General features: G+C 42.6%; 1 protein-coding gene across 12 annotated transcripts in view; it reads left to right on the top strand.

Annotated features, from left to right (window-relative positions):
* The window catches only part of MTSS1 (MTSS I-BAR domain containing 1), a 196,265-nt gene that overhangs the window by 15,617 nt on the left and 161,822 nt on the right, over positions 1 to 18,826 (top strand). For 11 of the 12 annotated variants that reach the window (XM_075063227.1, XM_075063226.1, XM_075063223.1 and 8 more), the window contains exons 2-3: positions 9,447 to 9,508; positions 14,399 to 14,472. The exons of the other annotated variant lie outside the window; for it this stretch is intronic. In XM_075063227.1, coding sequence (XP_074919328.1) covers positions 9,447 to 9,508; positions 14,399 to 14,472 — 136 coding nt within the window. The remainder of the gene's footprint in view (positions 1 to 9,446; positions 9,509 to 14,398; positions 14,473 to 18,826) is intronic. 12 annotated transcript variants of the gene reach the window in all.

Raw genomic sequence — 18,826 nt, 5'->3', positions numbered from 1 at the left:
TCCATCTCTGGAGATATTTAAGAGTAGGTTAGATAAATATCTATCAGGGATGGTCTAGACAGTATTTGGTCCTGCCATGAGGGCAGAGGACTGGACTCGATGACCTCTCGAGGTCCCTTCCAGTCCTAGAGTCTATGAATCTGTAAGTTTGGAAAAGGTGATCCTAAACTTCAAATTGGACTGTCTGTTGTGTGTCAAAGATGATCTGTTTTTTTTTTTTGCAAGAGCTTTTATGGTCTTGTGAGTGGCTGCACAGTCTAACTTTTGAGTTACGTAAACCATCCATGGATTGAGCAGAGAAACTAGCAGTACTGTTTGCTAGTGTTTTGTAACTTCTGCTCTCATGGCTCTTGCCAAGTGCCCTTTTCCCTTGTTGACTGATTTAAAAAAACCCAACATAAACTGTTTGCAGCAGATGTTCTGGTTTAGCGAACTGATTTTTCAGCCACTATATCTCCCCCCCACATGTTGACATTTGTCAGTGGTAAAGGTCCATTTTAAGGCCATTGCTGTATTGCTTCCCCTCGGTATTTCTTGCTCTGTTGTCCATTGAAGTTTCTTCGGCAGACTTGGTGTTCTTTATGTCCAGTCTAGTGAAGTAGCGCTTTGTGTGTAACCTTTGTATGTTTGTACAGCACCTAGCACATTAGGCTTTCTGTTTGGGGACATGGTGTTGTGCTCATATTACTAATCATTCTAGTGGTTGTGGTAACCAATGAGAGGGAAGTTTTGTTGTGGGTGGATAAGATTTTAGAGTTGTATATTTTATTTTATCAGGGCTGGCTCTAGGTTTTTTGCCACCCCAAGGAAAAAAAAAACAACAAAAACCCACACACCTCCGACAGCGCAACTCCCGTAGCAAAAAAAAAGAAAGAAAGAAAAAAAAACCTCCTGGAATTGTGCCCCCCAAGCATGTGCTTGGTTTGCTGGTGCCTAGAGCCAGTCCTGTATTTTATATTTTCAGGACATGTGTTCAGGAGTAGAGTTAATATTGTTTTGTTGTCGCAGGACAGATGTGCAGTCTGTGGATCTGTTACTACTGTGTGAAATTTGGTGACAGAATTGCAAACTTAAATTTAGTTGTACAATTATGCTAAAAAAAAATCCAAGAAGGAAATTACCAGTTAACTTTGAGAAGTGTTAATGCAGTGGTTTTCAAACGTTTTGTGTTGGTGATCCCTTTCACACAGCAGGTCTCTGAGTATGACCCCACTATAAATTAAAAGCGGGGGTGGGGGGTGAGTGGGTAATTTAATGTGGGGCTGACAACCCAGAGCCCCCAGAGCTGACAGCTCGTGACCCACATGTAATCACCTTGCAGCCCCCTGAGGGGTAACGATCCCCATTTTGAGAACCTCTGTGCTAACGCCCATGATTTTTGTATTAATGTCTCTAAACAGCGAGCTGTTAATGTGATAAATGTGGGTTGCAGGGAGGGAAGCTGAGGCTTGAGGTGAGGAAGTGGAGATTTCTGGCTTTGATGAGTAACACTACTGCTCTGCCCACTGCAATCACCCTGCTTCCTTCCCATTTTCTTCTCTTTTTGCTCCTCACACCCCAGTGGGACTGTCAAACCATCTTCTCATTTTTTCCCCTAAAATAGGTGGTACATCCAGGTCATCCTGTGACGTTCAGATGGTTCTGTCAAAGGTTGTGTATGTGATGGACAAGCAAAAATCAAACTTTTTTGCTGCCTCTTTTGCAGTAATTGTCATTGGTGAATGTCATAGGGGGAACTGAACCCAGCCCTGGCCCAGACCTGCAGGGGCCAGAGAGGGGCACCTGTTCTGCGGCCGCAACCCCGGAGCCATGGCAGGGAGAGGCACCTCTCCCCCCAGCCCAGGTTCTGCTGCGGGGAAAGAGAGCTAGGGTGAGTCCTCTCTCTCCCCCCTATAGCCCCGGAGACCCTCCTGCACCCCCAAACGGCTCAGCCGCACCCCAGAGCCCACATCCCAAGCTGGAGTTAATCACACCCCTGCACTCCAACCCTCTGCCCCAGCCCTGATCCCCCTCCCAGACTCTGAACACCGCCAGCCCATCCCCACACGTGCACAGGATCCAAAATACTCTCCTTTGCCCAGAAAAAGCCATGACCCTACCACTAAGTTTGTGACTGGGGCATGGTTAGTATGTGACAGGATTTGTCCAGATGCTAGTAGGCCTGGGTACTGCACCTCTGAGGCTTGAAAGAGCATCCTGGGCTCCAACAGCTCAGCCTAATACCTTTAGGGCAGTGTTTCCCAAACTTGGGAGGCTGCTTGTACAGGGAAAGCCCCTGGTGGGCCAGACTGGTTTGTTTACCTGCCCTGTCCGCAGGTCCGGCCGATCATGGGTCCCATTGGCCGTGGTTCGCTGCTTCAGGCCAATGGGAGCTGCGGGAAGCGGCGTGGGCCAAGGGACGTACTGGCCGCTGCTTCCAGCAGCTCCCATTGGCCTGGAGCAGTGAACCGTGGCCGTTGGGAGCCGCGATCAGCTGGACCTGCAGATGGGGCAGGTAAAGAAGCCGGCCCCACCCGCCAGGGGCTTTCCCTACACAAGCGGCGTCCCAAGTTTGGGAAACACTGCTTTAGGGGAGCCAGTTACCGTATGTGCCCTTGAGGGGACATAGTTTGGCGTTTTAATTGTGAACTGGCTAAATACTGACAGAATAAGATTCACTGTTTCCTTTGTCAGCCTGCAGGCTAGTCAGTCAGGGAGGAGAGGTAAAAGCAGAAAGAGAGTGCCCTGCCCACCTTTGCAGTACGTGAGTCACCTGATCTGAGGAGAGGACTCACCCATGCTACAATTAATCACCCATCAACTAGCTAATTAAGTAATGAGATATGACAAGGGTATACTATTATGGCCTAATAATGACATGCCTTGGTGGTTGGTAGACAAGCAGCCAAAAACTGAGCGCCACTTAACACCAAAGTGTGTCACTGTAGATACTTTGGAGTGTCTTACTGTGGCAAAATATACATTCCAAAGAAAAACACAGTAGTTGACATTTAAAGAACTAACTTCTTCAGTAGGCATAAGGTTAGTTTGGGAAAATAGATCCCCAGTGATAAATCATTAACATTAAGAAACCTCCCAAAAACCCAACCTACAAATTACTGACTTGTCCTGTAAACCGTGAAGTTGCTCAATAGATGGCCCCAGGACTTGTGTCCTAAAGCTGATCTTCTGCCCAACACTCCCTGCACGCTGTGAACAGGGTTTGAAAGATAAAGGAAGCCTGCCCCTTTTTCAGATACTTGAGCTCAAATGACTCTGACATTTAAAGAAAAAAATTGATTTCATTTATCAGCTATTTTGAAATAAGAAATTTCAGACTGAACAGAGGTAGCTGTTTGAAACATTGCACTTAAAAACACTTTGTTGTTGTTCTTCCAAAGTAGTCTTAAATCACACTAGGATTTTTAGTCAAAACAAGTATATAGTTGCTTTTCATATTACTTAAAAAAGTAATGTTGCATTTAATATTTCTTAGGATGAAATCTTACAAATTTAATGGACATTCTGTCTATAAAGTGCTTCTGTGGTCCCCTGTTGTTGTTTAATATCTGAGCACCTTTCAATCTTTTATCCTCACAACACCCCTTTGAGGTAGGGGGGAGTACTATTATCCCCATTTTACAGATGCGGAACACAAAGAAACTAAGTGACTTGTCAAAGGTCACACACAAAGTCTGTGGCAGAGAAAGGGCTTGAGCCCAGGTTTCCCAAGTCCTAGGCTAGTGTTTTAACTAATGGACCATCTCTTCCTCCCCCTTTGCTTTCCATAAACCTCACCCAGGTGGTCCTGCATAAATTGTTTCCCCAGCTGGAGGAGGCAGGATAAATACCTACCATCAGATCTTGGAACTCTACAAAATATGAGTTTATATAGAAGATTTGTGGGTTAGAGATCGGAGCTGTGGAAAAGCAGAGTGAGTTATTGCTAGCCAAAGGGGTTATACTATGTATACTATATTAATTAATGCTATAAATGCAATACAGATAAAAACCATAACACACACATGCTGCTAGAAGGTGGGATTGTTACTAGATTGCGAGTGAACAAATATTCACGGATTCAGTTAGAGTTGAACTAATAAATTGCTATTTTGGTATCAAATTAAGCTAAATCGCGATCAGCCACTCTTAGATCAGTTTAAGAATGTCCACATGAAAGGATTTGTACTGATTTAACTAAATCAATTTTGAAACCAATTTTATTACATTGATACAGCTTCTGTGGGTAGGCTTAAAAACAAAGAGAACCAAGATTTGTGGAAGTGGTAGATGATGATTTGAATTTGATTTCTGTGTGGCAAGGTGATACCACAGAATCTTCCCTTCCCAAGTTATATTTTGTCTATACTGTCTCTCAAGACTCCCTGTGACACAATTAAATTCATGACTGGTGTCAGTATTCTCTGTACCATTAGGCACAGTTAGCAGTGTAATGCTGCCACTGAAATGGCAGCATAAATAGACTACTTTGGTAAGCTGAGTTGTCAGCTTGTATTTTGCTTGAGAATCCAGTAAAGCCTTAGGCCCTGCTATGAATTGTCAGTGCTTCAAAGGTCCCTGGTATATACATACAAAATGCATACGTTCCATATAGACGGACTAGCCAGTTTACTGTTGAGAGAAAAGGGTTCAAAGTAGTAGATTTCAGTAATACTGATAAGTTTAAGGAAATGACAATGTTTAACTCATCAGTGGGTGTTTTGCATTTACATGGCTGACAGTTCTGTCTTAACATAAAACACTTTATTCAGGGTCTTATAATCCTAAATAAGATTTTAACATCCCATGAGGTGTAGACATACTTAGGTTCAGGTTCATGGCAACCTGATTGATTTACTCAGTTCATTAAAATAAATGCGTGTGTGTGAGGTGTCATATTGATATCCCTAGAGAGTGCAGTTTTCTCCACCCACAGGACAGTCACAGCTAAGACAATGGCAGGGCATGCTTCTCCTACCTTGGTGTAGTATTTTAATTCTGGACAAGGACATCTAGGGATAAGAGAGAAGGGCCTTCTTCATATGTATTCACCCTGGGCCTTTCTTTTAGAGGTTGCCAACTGTGGAGTGACTTCTGGTTTGTGAGAGATGTGGTTACTGGACAAGAATTTCCCATTTCACACACGGGCCATTCATTCATGGCTCTCTAAGGATAGCAAATTGGCTACTGACCTTGGCTAGACTTGAATCAGGAATTTAGGGCTTGTTTTCACTGCAGAGTGTAAATCAGGCTTTGCCCCCAGTCCAGTTCCCTCCCCATCTCAGCCTGAGGTAAATGATATTTTAAACTCAAGCTAGCTGGCCTGTTAGAGGTGTGGCTGGAAGCCCAGTTGCTGTTGATGCTTGAGCTAGTAATGCAGTGAGGATGCAGCTACAGATTACCTTTTGAATTAGTCCAGCTCCTAATCTCCTAATCCAAACACGGTATAGCTCACGTCTTTTACCATGTGGCTGCTCTCACTCAAGCGAGGCTGGCTCAACAAGGACCTGGCGCTAACTGCTGCAGTGAAGACAAGCCCTTAGACGGGTGAGGCTGTGTAATTCATTATCAGTCCTCTGGTTCATTCTGTTCTTCTCTGGGTATTTGCTGTTAATGATGGAAAGGTCAGTGTAGTGTTCTGGCATTTCTCGAGTTAAGGAGTCTTCATTTCTCATGTCTAATAGGTAATGTATTAAATTAATTACATTGTGAGGTTGCTGGTGTTCGGAAGGCAGCAGATAACCTAACTGTAAATGCTCCAGTAGTCCAGATTTGAGCTTCCTTCACAGTTCCAGATGACGGTATGGAGGTCAAATGTAAAAATCGTTTCTTTGTATACTGCCAGCCAGTGTGTTTCATAAGGCACTGATGCAGCAAGGTACTTAAGGACCTACCTGACTAATGTGGGAGTATTCATGGGCCGAAATTTCAATAGTACTTAGGCCCTGATTCAGCAAAGTACTTCTGTGATCAGTGTTAAAGTAACAAAAAGAACAATCCAATTCTGCAAGTGCAGAGGCACTGGCTGTAAAACTGGTTTCTAAAGGAACTGTGAATGTGGGAATTACAAAGATACCTCCTCACTTCCCCTGGTGTTCATTAAGGTGGTCCTTGTTGATGTAGGGATGTCACCTGGAAAAAAACTCAGGGTAAAATCATGGCCATATTGAAGTGGATAGCAACATTTTCACTGATTTCAATAGAGTCAAGATTTCAGCCTTATATTTCAGTGTCTGCATGTTCTGAAGCTGACTTTTTAATTATACATGGTAAGCTTCATGCTGGGATTCGTGTCTGCTGACATTTCTCAAAGTGGGGGCGGGGAAAGGAGGGGATGCATGCCAATCAATTAGCTCTGAACTTGATTAAGGAAAAGCACTGTAAAAATGAGGCTACTAAGACTCATCAGCGAGTTGAGTTGAAATAATATTAGGAAATGGGGAATCTGAGAACAGTAAGTACCAAATTTATATGAAATTGAATATGTTGTATGAAACTTTTGTTGGGGAAACTGGTGCATCCTTTTGAATCTGCTGCTTTCGCTTTTGCTCTGAAAGTATCTTTTAGATTTAAACCTGCAAAGTACAATACTCTTCTTTTCAAATAAACTTTGTTTTGATTTAGCAAATCAATACAAGATTGGTAAAATAGAGTTAGCCTCTTCCATTAGGCGAAAAGATTTTTGGGAGCATTTAATATCTTGTCTTACTTATTGACAATGATCCCCCGGACAAGCTAGCATCACTAGCAATTTTAGGGTGTGAACCTGAGTCACTGATTTCAGTGGGAGTTACGAGTAGGCTTGCAGGATCAGGCTCGTATTTTTATAATCCTCTGGATTATAGTTTATAAACACATTGTGATCTGACATTCTGATTTGCTGCCAAATAGAGTAGTAAGCAAAAGAAGCCAATCCTGGTGCAGAATTCCTGTAAGATTGGGGTCTTACCAGATATGGTATTGCATGATACCTACAAAATCTGAACAATAGATAACGTCTACAAAAAACTTGACAACGGCTAGTACACTGATATCCATGCCCATCATGCTGACCACTGTTGTCTTGTTTCCTTGTATTCCCCAGTCTGTATGACTGTATCATCTGTTTTTTATCTTGTCTTCTATTTAGATCATAAGCTCTTTGGGGCAGAAACTGTTTTTTTGGTCTGTTTGTACAGCACCTAGCACAATAGGGCCCTGGTCCATGCCTAGGGCTTTTAGGCACTATGCCTATTAATTATTTATATTACCAATCTTCTGTCTCCTTTGACAGAAGCAGAGATACCACCTGTTGGGGCAGATATACCTTACTACAAACAATTGTATTTGCATACAATAACTTCCTGTTTGGAATGCATATTCTCAGCTGTGGGCATCTGTTTGATCTAGGCTTGTACCATGCCCATTGCTGCAGTAACTGAGTATCTTGCAAATTTATTAAAGTGAACATAGTCTCTTTTTCTCTCTAACTCCTAGTCAGTTGGAATTAATTGGTGGGGGGGGACACGGACAGCTGATTGTATTGTGGTGAGGGGGCGGGGAGAAGCTAGGTCAAAGGGGGACTCAATGCTTATTCTGAATAGAGCTGTTGTGGTAACGGGGCCTACCAATTTATCCTAATTGTGAGCTCAGCTGAGAAGAGTGAATGAAAGTCTGTAAGATGTCACAGTAACCTATACCTATACATGGTGATGGGAAAAGGGTGCAAAAGAGACAGACTGAATTAGTCCTAACAAAAAGGCCTACTGATATAATTCAAGAACAGTGTTAAGATAATGCTTGGTAACGAAGGAAAACAATGAACCAAAATTAGAGTATTGGAAACTAGGCCTAATTGGTGACAAAATAATGAGGACCGAGAGTCCTCAGAAGGAGATTTTAGGGGATGACGGCAATGCTGGCTGATTAAATGAAGGGGAAGGAGCGAGCCTCACTATCATGGCTGCCACCCCCACTGTCTACTGGGACCTGGATCTTCTTCGTCCTAATCCTGAGAGGCACTGAGCAGACTGGGCCAGAGAGGAAGTTAGATGACATTGGCACCTCCACTGGCTCTGGCTAAACCCTGAATACCACCTGGGATGTGAGACTTTGTCCCCTCCTCCTCCCCCTCCACACAGTATGTCGTTTTCCATCCATACCTCATTTCTTATCTTTGCTTTCCTTCTCCGTTTGCCTTTTGTTGAATTAGAGTCTGGCTTAGCCAGCCAAAAGTGTGTGTTTTGCTACACTGCTGTGAGCCTGTGATCAGAAAGAGGCTGTTAAAAGCAATGCCCTAAACAGCCCATCGCTGATATAAGTTTGGCAGGTCTCAGAGTGGCTGATAAAATCATGTGCTATTTTCCAGCAGAGAGATTGCAAATGAAAGTCAACACCAGAGACAAAAGCTGCACTTTGTCTTTGCTGTTCTTTCTTCTCCCTTCTTGTGTATGTCTTGTTTTATCTAAACAGGGTCAAACTTCAACTGCATTTATAACAGGTCCAGCCCATCTCAACTAAGTTCCCCTCCAAAAAGGAGAGTTGTTATCTTTGATACCTTCTGAAAGACTGTCAAACAAGGTGTTTTACTCATAAAAATTCTCCCCAGGTAGAGTGGGAAAAGGAACAAGGGATATTATTTGAATGAAAGCCTTATTCTACATTTCAAATGCTTTAAATATTAACTGTTTCACCTTTTTTCTTTATCTGTAATAACATCTTTTTAACATTTTTAATTGTGTTTGCCATGGTACTAAACAGGGCTAAGGGCTCTGTATGCCAAACCTTACTTGACACAGTTTAATTTTAGACAGTTTGGGGGGAGATTGACCTAAGTTCTAAGATCGAACTCCTGTTCTTTTTGCGGATATAGACTAACACGGCTGCTACTCTGTGAGCTAAGTTACGCAACTTCAGCTATGTGACTAACGTAGCTGAAGTTGACGTACTTAGATCTGCTTATCGCGGGGTCCACACTATGCAATGTCCCCTTGCGCTTCTCGTTCAGGTGGAGTTCAGGAGTTGACGGCAGAGCTATCTGCAGTTGATTTAGCGGGTCTTCTTAGACCCGCTAAATCGACCGCCAATGCATCAATCGCCATGTGTCGATCCCCGGGTATGTGTAGACAAGCCCTAAGTGACTTGCCCAAGGTCACACAGGGAGTCTGTGGCAGAGTAGGGACTTGAACTTAGGTCTCAAGTCCTGAGATATAGTGTTCTCTCTGCTGCTTATGTTCAGCAAACAGGCAGCCTACATTCAGAACCAGTGGGAGTTTTTTTTTGTTTAACGACAATGTAGTTTTAAAGGAACAGCAGATAAATTGTTAGAAAAATGTTACATGGCTCAAGAGATGGACATTTATTAAACAAAAAGTAGGCTTTATTGCTTTATTTTGATCATTCGTATTATCTCAAACACTGAATTCAGAATGTCAAAATAGAATGGCCACTAAAATTCTCATTATTGGTTTTTTGTTTTTTTCTTTCAGGGAAGTTACCCAGTTTGGGAAGATTTTATAAACAAGGCTGGGAAACTGCAGTCTCAGCTAAGGTAAGTTTCTTATCACACAGCCCATCTCCTTGACGTGTGCGGACATGCTAGGCATCCTGTGTAGTTCAAATGGTGCTTCATCCTTGATAGTGTATTTAGCATATTTTTAGTTTAGTTTTTCTTTTAAATATTTCATATTCAGATCTCATCAATGTAATTTCTGTGTGCCACCTTTTACAGTTTTAGTATATTTTAGAAAAATAGCAAATTGTCCACACAGGATGGTAAGTTCTTTTCACATTTTCATTGTTTCACCATGTGGCCCCATCTGGACTATTATTGTAGGATAGTTGATTTATTTTGATTTAATTAACCCATAGCTTTGGGGTCCAAAGTCCTTACATTATTTTTATATATGTAAGATAAAGAAGGCTTATTAAGTTACAGGAGTACTCTAAATATTGCGTAAAGTCTATGGTAACCAAAAAATAGGACATAGGATCTGGCTGCCAAGGGAATCCCAGTTCTGGGTCATTCGGCAGCAGTTAATAACATGTCACTGATTGGGTCTCCGTATACCAAGTGCATTCTGGATAACTTTTCACAGCCTTCCATTAATAAAACATTATTCAAGTAGCTTCTATATCATGTCACGACTTGGTATCGGTAACAGAATCAACAGACTCATAAAATGTCTTTCTGCTCACATAGAAAGAGGGGAGAAATTAAATTGCATGCTACTATGAACTGAACCTTGTTTCCTAAATTAATGGGATGTACACGTCTCGTGTGTCCTGTCAGAAACCCCACAAAATCCTGTATGTGGTTGGTTGCCTGTATATGTCCTTCCCTTTCCATGCAGTTCTATCCCATGTGGGATTTGCCTGTCTTACTGAAGGAGTAAAAGGAGGGAAAGCGGAACCATGCTTTCTCTGACTCCTATTAGGTTATGTAGTTGTGTGAGGGATAGCTCAGTGGTTTGAGCATTCGCCTGCTAAACCCAGGTGGTGAGTTCAATCCTGGAGGGGGCCACTTAGGGATCTGGGGCAAAAATTGGTCCTGCTAGTGAAGGCAGGGGGCTGGACTCGATGACCTTTCAAGGTCCCTTCTAGTTCTAGGAGATTGGTATATCTCCAATTATTATATTTATTATTATAATATCTATTTTTAAAGATTTTTTTCAGTTCCCTTTTTTTCTCCATGTCCTTCTCACCTCCACCAGCACTATGGGATTTGAGGCATGCCCCTGGGGCTGGGAAGGCATTGTTTTGGCCAATGTGAGCTTTCTTGTCCCCACCCTATCCAGCCCCCACCTGCCCTTTTTTGATATGTGATACCAGTAAAGTAATTGCCACGTATTGGGAGTACTTAAGTGCCAGAAAGGTTTTACAGGACTGTGCCACAGCGTCACTCCAAGTTGCAGATCATTATTAAATCCACTTTGGATTTTGGAAGGCACAACTGGAAAGGATCTTCCTGGGTTCTTAGTTGTTCAAACGTTGTCTGGCCAGTTTCCAATGTTCCCTGAAGTCTTGTCCTGAATGGGATGGACTGGAAAGCGGAGCCATGTTGGTACTCTTGAAAGGAGCTGGGCCCACTTCCTTATCTCCAGGAGCTCCTTTATACACCCAACACCCCAAGTCTTATCTGGCTTCCTGCTTCTGCCACCTTTCGCAGCTTGGGCAGCTGTAGTTGTAGGTGGCATACAAATGCAGCTGTGACCAAGTGTGGGGAGGAAATGATAGACAGTGAGAAGTGAGGAGTAATTTGTATAGAGGGTGGGTGGAGCTACTGATGGGAGAGGAGAAAGATGAGTGGAGTCCTGGAGGGGGTTAAGGGTTTGAAAGATTACAGTGTAGTATGTCTTTAAGGTAAGGTGCATTAAACAAATTAGAGCAACCTGGAAGTTTTTAATCATTTATTTTGGAAATACAGTTTGTCTGCCCAATTGGGATTACTTCAGAAACTGCTCCAGTTCCTCTTAATCCTTGATGCCACCAGTTCAGGACAATTGGGCAACTCCTTGTCTTTCAACAGGGAGACCAGAATCCAAGAGAATCTCCAGATTCTGGCGCACACTAGTCGGCCAGGTCTTGACCCCTGCTTTGTCTCCCCCAGTACATCTCAGGTCTCTGCCATTTGCTGGCTTTTCAGTGCAGTTTTTCAGAGTTCTTCTTCATTTTTCTAATTTTCCTTATGGGCAGCAGTGACAAGGGACATTCCTCCCCTGTCCCAGAAAAGAGGCTCTGCATACTTTGGCTGCATGAGTACAACATGGACCTGTGTCATAGATTCTTGCTGTCAAGCTGCCCTTCAGAAAGAGCAATGGCATCTGGCAGCATCTCAAAGTTCCAGATTACCTCTCCACTGCTCCTGGCCTGGACAGTCTCTGATGCCAGCGGCCCGTGACAGAACTTGCCAAGAATAGGAGCTTTCAGATCCAGGCCTTGTCCTCAACTACTGCAGCTGGAAGGGTAGAGGACAATTTCCAGCACCCTCTTTCCTCCAGCAGCTTCTTTTAGAAGGGGGGAAGTGTTTGCCTTCAGGTGCTGAAGTTTGATTGCTCAGCCAGTTATTTTATAGGTCTTATTCAAGGGCTTTTTTTCTCTACCACCCACACACCACAAAGAAAACTTCCCTCCCAGGTGCTTTAGTGGCTCTGTGCACAGTTTGAGGATTCACTCACTTACTTCCAGCAAATGTTAATCTTTTGCCTCTGCTGCTTCCTCTGACAAACGGGAGTATATGTAATCTAAGCTGGAGTTGGGCCCTCTAGTGTTTTCTTATCAGAGAAGTGGAGCCTCCTTAGTAACAATCTGGATAAGATAATGTAGTTCATGATTTTGGAAGAGTCTAACAATAGGAAAACAATGCTGGAAAAATCCAGATGTGGAAATAGCCAGGTCCAGGAATAAGTATTACCAATTAGCTAGAGAAGCCCTGCTCCTCTCCCTATCCCAGGGGCTGACCTACAAATGACAGTATGTAGAGATTCCTCCTCCCGTCCATTTGAGGTTATCCTCTCTTTCAAACCCATATCTTGGATCAGAAGATTGAGAAGGTTCTTAAGAGGAATTCTGCATCGACTGTCGCCCAACTGTGCACTAACATTTATGTCTCCTGTATTTTGAGGGTGTGCTTGAAGTGAGGGTTGGATAACATCCAAGTAGTCCAGTTCCAGCTCTCCCAAGAAAACAATTCTTTATCTACAACTATGGTCTTGACTGACTGCAGACAAGCTTCCCTGGAGCTTTCTGCTCACTTTTTGGTTCGGTGAATGTGGCAAGGATATGGACTTCTGCCTTTAGTCCATAATGAGAAGACTTCTGAGGCAAAGTAAAATTGATGGATCTCTTTAAGGGGATCTTGATTGTTTGGGACTCATTTGGAGTGATCTCTTCAACTGTTGTGGGGAGGAGGGAATTCACTATATTCGCCTATGTTTCTCCATACCTCATTGTCCATGAGGACTAAATATTGCTGTGCCACTGTTCTCATTTAATCCCTAAAGTCTTGTTCTAATTTAATTTAAATCAGGATACTCAGACTGAAAGACAGAAAAAGAAAAGTTTTGGCACAAAGCTGTGATGAGTAGGGCCCGCAAGACCTACTTATATAGAAAATTGGAATCCACGTATGTCCTCTCTGAGGATAAGAATCAAAGAACGGCAGCAGTTAGATTTGCTATCGAAATAAATAAAACTGTTTATCTGTAGTATGCAATTAGCAGGCTGTCCTTGCCCTTTGAACCTGAAAGGCCAATCCAGTTCACTTCCTAGGCAGAACAGGTGAGCAGCTGTAGTTGAAGAAGTGCAAATCTCCCACTTGCTGGTCCCTGCAGAAGTGTTCTCAACATACTGCCTCTATGCTTTCATCCTCAGATGGTGCCTATGGACAGTGTGCCCTTTGGGCATTCCTCAGACCTTGGTGGTCCTTCTGTCAAGGATGTGGGGGGGAGGAGGAAGGTATTCTGTATCTTGTGCATTAGTTTTGATGGAATTTTCTTCAGTTGGCTCTTCTGCCTTTGCCACCTTCTCTCTTCTGTCTCTTGGGGGTGTGTTTGTCACCTCTTTGAGGTGAGACTGCCTCCGGGACAGAAGAGATTTCTTACTTATAACTCCTTTCTTTGCCCTGGTTCTACTTGCACAGGCACCCACGATTTGTCAGCAGATGCAATTTTTTGCTGTACATGTTTATATATAGCACTAAGACATTTGGTTTAGCTCTTCAAGAGGCAAAGGTGGGGGTGGTCTAGCTGGCTCGGCATCTAAGACTGAAGTGCTGACCCTACCTGTCAAGAGGTAAATGATATAACCATTTGTCCTGCCCTGGTGTAACTGTAGGACAGAGAGAAATCTCTGGGTAATGAATATTCTCCTTTTTCCACTGGTCCCAAAACTCTCAAACAGGATCAACAGATCTCTTGGAATGTACCCTCTTATGCTCTCACAATTATCGAGGAGGCAGGTACACTTCAGATAAGCACTCATTTGATGTGCTTAGGATAGGATTTGACTAGGACTGCAGAGAACTTATTTCTCCCTTATCTGGGGACGTATCCTGCAACGTACAGGTGCCCCCCAAAATAGTAGTGGTTTTAATTTGTTTAGATTCTTTTTCATGTTTGATTGCTTTAATATTGATTCATCAGATGAAATCCGCTCGAAGGGTCTGGCTGCATCCTTTTGAAATGACACCTATCCTGCACAGTTCACAGCACAGCATTAGCATGGCTGCAACACGGACCATAGTACCAGCACAAAGCAAGGAAGAGATTAAGAAATGAAGGCAGAAGAGGGCTAAATTCAAACACAAAATAGAGGGGCATTTGTTATATTGTTGCCCTTGCAAGTTCCCACTAGTTTCTTAATAAGCCTAAATATTTTTGACAATCGTTAAACAGGCAGCAATGAGACATAGCTAATGTTTTGTTTTCTGTATGCATTTCAGGACTACAGTAGTAGCAGCTGCTGCCTTTCTGGATGCCTTTCAGAAAGTGGCTGACATGGCTATTAACACACGTGGTAAGCAGATGTGTCAATATTTAGTTTAACAGAACGCTGTGTCCAGTTTATACCATTTGTGGTGGTGGTTTAAATAATAATAATAAAAAAAAAGCCTAACTTGTACCACTTGCAGGCAGATCTGGTAGACCTCTGTTTGATGAGCTCTTACTTAGAATATACAAAATATGAGATGGTTTGGAAAGATTTTTGAAAGATGATGGAGACCCATAATCTTGATTTGTTTGACATAAATCATTTTGAATATTTCTTAATTGCCCTCTGAATTACATGCTTGGAAAGAATATTCTAACTGTAGATTTATTGAAATCTGTATCTGTTCTCATTCTCATACTTTATCCCATAAAAAGTTTAAAAGAGATGTAAAGTCAGATCCTCAGCTGGCGTCTGTCAGTGTAGATTCATTGAAGAGAATAGAGCTGTGCTGACTTGTACCAACTGAGGATCTGGTCTGTAGTTTGTTTGTTTGTTTTAAGCCACAGCCCCTGGATAGCTGAGGCAATTGCCTGTACCTTCATTTTAGAGGAATCTTCCTCTATTCTCCCCACCCTCCCTTACTCTGTAATTTTTCCTTAACCTGCTAATTAGTGGCCAAAGTAGTTCTCCTTGCCTCTAGCTGGAAATGAGGGATGTCCAGGTTCATATGGGGTGACTGTGCAAATTTGTCAGTGAATAGACAAGAAGAAACAGTGCAGCTGACAATCCTGCCAGATCCCTCGGTGAGTGCGGAGCAAAAGGCTGATTTTCTGTGGTGTGCTGAATGAACACTGATCCAGGCAACAAGAGTTCTAATGTCTCTGCAGAGGCTGGGATGCCCGGTCCAGCAGGGCTCTATTATTGAAGAGATATTCCAAAGTGAATGTACAACTGTTCATTAAGTTGTTTTCAGTAGTTTCTAGCTTTTTTATTTATTTATTTATTTTGGTCCTAATAAATCCTTGCTGGTTTCTAGCTCTGAGTAATACTGCATCCCTAATGTTGAAAAGTGTGAGGTTTAATTAGCAATGTGCTAACTATCTAAGCCACACTTTTCCTTCTGAGAGCAGTAGTAGCAGCTGGAACAAGTGTTAAATAAGGGCACTGTGACAACTTTGAGGAACCAGGTATTTGTTTTTGAAAGCTAATATTTGCGTTCTGCTAAGCTTATCTGAAGGAATTTTTTTATCTGCTGTTGGTAATATTAATACATCCGTTGCTAAATGCCAGCTTGTATGTGTTGGACATCGGACCATGATTGACAGACTTGGCTTCTGCTGGACATGGCAGGAAAGGGCTAAACTAGAGATGAGACTGTCACAGGGACTCAAGGTGAAAAATTTTGCGTTTGGATTCTGAAACACCCCTTTTTCCACCCACAAAATTCGGGCTTGGCTGAGCTCTGCTTCAGTGCTGGGTCATTAAAAGTGCTTAAAGATAATTTAAAAAAAAATTTTTTTTACAAATGTTTTGAATTCTTGAATGAAAAAAGAAACCTAAGTAATATGGATCTATGCAAATTAGTGCGGGATATTTTATACTTCTGTTCCATGTATTTGGAATGTATCCAAGGTGCATTGCATCTCTGAAGACTGCGGCCTTCAGAAAAGAAGCTCTGTAAATTCAGTCCTGTTAAATTTGTATAACCCCCACTGTTCTTCCCCCCTCACTTTGAATTTTGACATGTTTTTAGAAACTGATATTCTGACCAAATAATTGAAATTTCAGGCTAGTGGCTCTTCCATTCCCCCCTGAATATGTATTGCTAAGAATTAGCATCTTGCATTGTATCCAAGAAGAAACCTCCCTGAGGTTCTTCAACTAATACGACTCCTTATCTCTCTTGCTGTAGATTGGATGAAATCCCGGTCCCATTGAAGTCAATAGGAGAACTCCTATGACTTCTCTGGGGTCAGGATTTCATCCAACATCTTCATGAAAGTAATAGTTTAAGTGAAATCTGGCTTAAAAATACTGATCCTCCCCTCCCTTTTATGATGTGGGGATTCTTTTCCTGCTTGTGGTTTTGCTCCTTAAGGAGTTGTTAATTAGATATGTAGGACTTAAGACAATATTGTACTAAATGTTGCTCTTTTTTTCTGTGTATTTTATCTTTTATTGATTGTATGTTTCTTTGACCTGTGGTGGTTGCTGTTGGTATAGATTATACAACTTAATGCCGCAAAACCAAAGGTAGTTTTTACAACAGTTTTGTCCCATGTTTGTTTACATTAACTGAAATTAGCCAAGTTTGCTTTTGTGTGTTAACTGTCTGTGCAGAGAGTATATAAAATGTTTGTTTTTAATATGTATGCAAATGTTTGAGGGCAAACTGCAAGCAGGAAATACACATGCATCCTGTGTACCACTTGACAGAAGGTTTAGCAACTTGGCGCTCTGTGAATTATAGGTATATGTTGTCATTGTATGAACAAGTACTTATTTGGTCACTTCAAGTAAAAATGCTGATCCACCTGCCTATTTCAGAGAGACAATGCTATTCCCTAATGGGAAGTAATGTGATTAAATTGTTGTAAAGCTGTGTGCTGTTTTTTATTTGTAATTGCTTACTGTTTTACTGGAAGTGGCATGTTATTTTAAGGCTCAGCGTTCTAGCTGATGAAAGCTTTTTATCACAGTCAGTCAGCAGTAGCCTTCTCTGGCTACTTGTCAATCTGCTTGCATCAGCATTTGCTTCAGAGGAAGAAAATACTGTCTATGTCTATGTATATAATATATAAATATTTACTACTATACATACCCACGTATACAGGGGAAACCCTCATACCTTTGCAGATACCTGAGGATGATGGGTTGCACGCTGCGTTTCGTTTCCATGAAGTACAACACTGAAGCCAGGCTTTTGTAGCTGGCACTAACCTCTGCATGGTACTTGAGGTCTGCCACCCCGAAGTGCAGGCTATTCCCGTCCTATCTGCCTGTCTCACTGGTTCTCAAATGTCATTTCATTGTGACCCCCCTTCTGATGATAAAATTTACTACATGACCTCAGGAAGGGAGACTGAAGCCTGAACCTGCCCAACCCCCACCGCCCTGGGTGGGGGGGCAAAGCTGAAACCCAGGGGCGAGGGGCCTGTAAACTGAGCCCTGCCTCCCAGGGCTGAAGCCCTCGGGCTTTGGCTTCAGCCCTGGGCAATGGGACTCTGGCTTTGGTCCCAGGCCCCAGCAAATGATGCTAGCCCTGGCGACCCCATTAAAATGGGGTTGTGACCCAGTTTGGGGTCGTGACCCACAGTTTCAGATCCGCTGGTCTCCCTTGGTCATTTGCCTCCTCTTGACTTTAACTTTGCAGGTTTTGCTTGTTGTGCAGTTTTTATATTCCTGTTGGAGTTGGAGTCTTTGCGGCAGAAGGTTCTAAGGGGAGAGTGTAAAACAATGGACTCACGGGATAGAGTGTGCCAGTATGCACGGGCTACCTTTGAGGGTAGCAAAGACCCACTCGATGTGACGCAGTGCATTGTTGTACTGAGCTGGCCTATAGAAACAATAGCTCAGAGTGGTATGAGCTGCTCTGTTCATTTCAAGGTGGGAGGCCAACTCTGAAGGATTTCAATACTGATGATGCTTACTCCTGATGTGTGTGAGCAGAAACATTCAGCTGTTCCAGGATGGTGAGTGGAGGATAAGTCTTACCGCTTCTTTTTTTTCCAGTCTGATCCCTAAATAAGAAGAGCTGTTATATGAGTTGATGAGTGAAAGAACATTGTCCATCTAACACATGCAGTAAAAGTGGTGCGTTGCCATGTATTAGTTATGTTTATATTCCGGATACAGAATTTGTTATAAAAGCATGTGAACTCAAGTAGTATAACACGGTGTTGTATTGGAGGATTTATCTCCCTTTAAGGAGACAGTGTGGTCTGGTGGATTGACCGCGGGCAGGGAGCCAAGTACATGTGAGTCTGAGTTCTGCTCTGTATCAGTTTCAGAGCTGGCCTTCCTCAGGTCATGGGGCTTGCATAGACTAGGGTAAGAGATATATATTCAAAGGGTGCTGGCTAAATTGGTTCAACTATGCATTTTTAAATATCCACCTTTTATTCTAGTCCAGATACACCTGCTGTGGGGCCATCCTGGGATATGTGCTGAGTGCCCCCAAGTCCTACTGACTTCAGTGGAAGTGGATTGTCTTCAGAAACTCCCAGGATCAGGCCCTATACTTCTCTCCTCCTCTCCTCCCTGTCCATACCAGAAGATAATTCTTATCCAGAGTTCATGGGAGGATTAGTTCATGTGTAAAAACTATGGCCGCAGTTCAGCAAGGTGCCTGAGCTCATGCCTAATATAAAGCATGTGAGTTGTCCCACGGAGAAGTTATTCCTTGGCTGAGAGTTATTTTATGTCCCAATTTAAAAAA

This window comes from Chelonoidis abingdonii, chromosome 2 (genome assembly GCF_003597395.2).
Source record: "Chelonoidis abingdonii isolate Lonesome George chromosome 2, CheloAbing_2.0, whole genome shotgun sequence".
In the NCBI taxonomy this organism is placed as follows: Eukaryota; Metazoa; Chordata; order Testudines; family Testudinidae; genus Chelonoidis; species Chelonoidis abingdonii.
The sequence above is the reverse complement of the archived record's forward strand: the minus strand, read 5'-3'. Positions and strand labels throughout refer to the sequence as shown.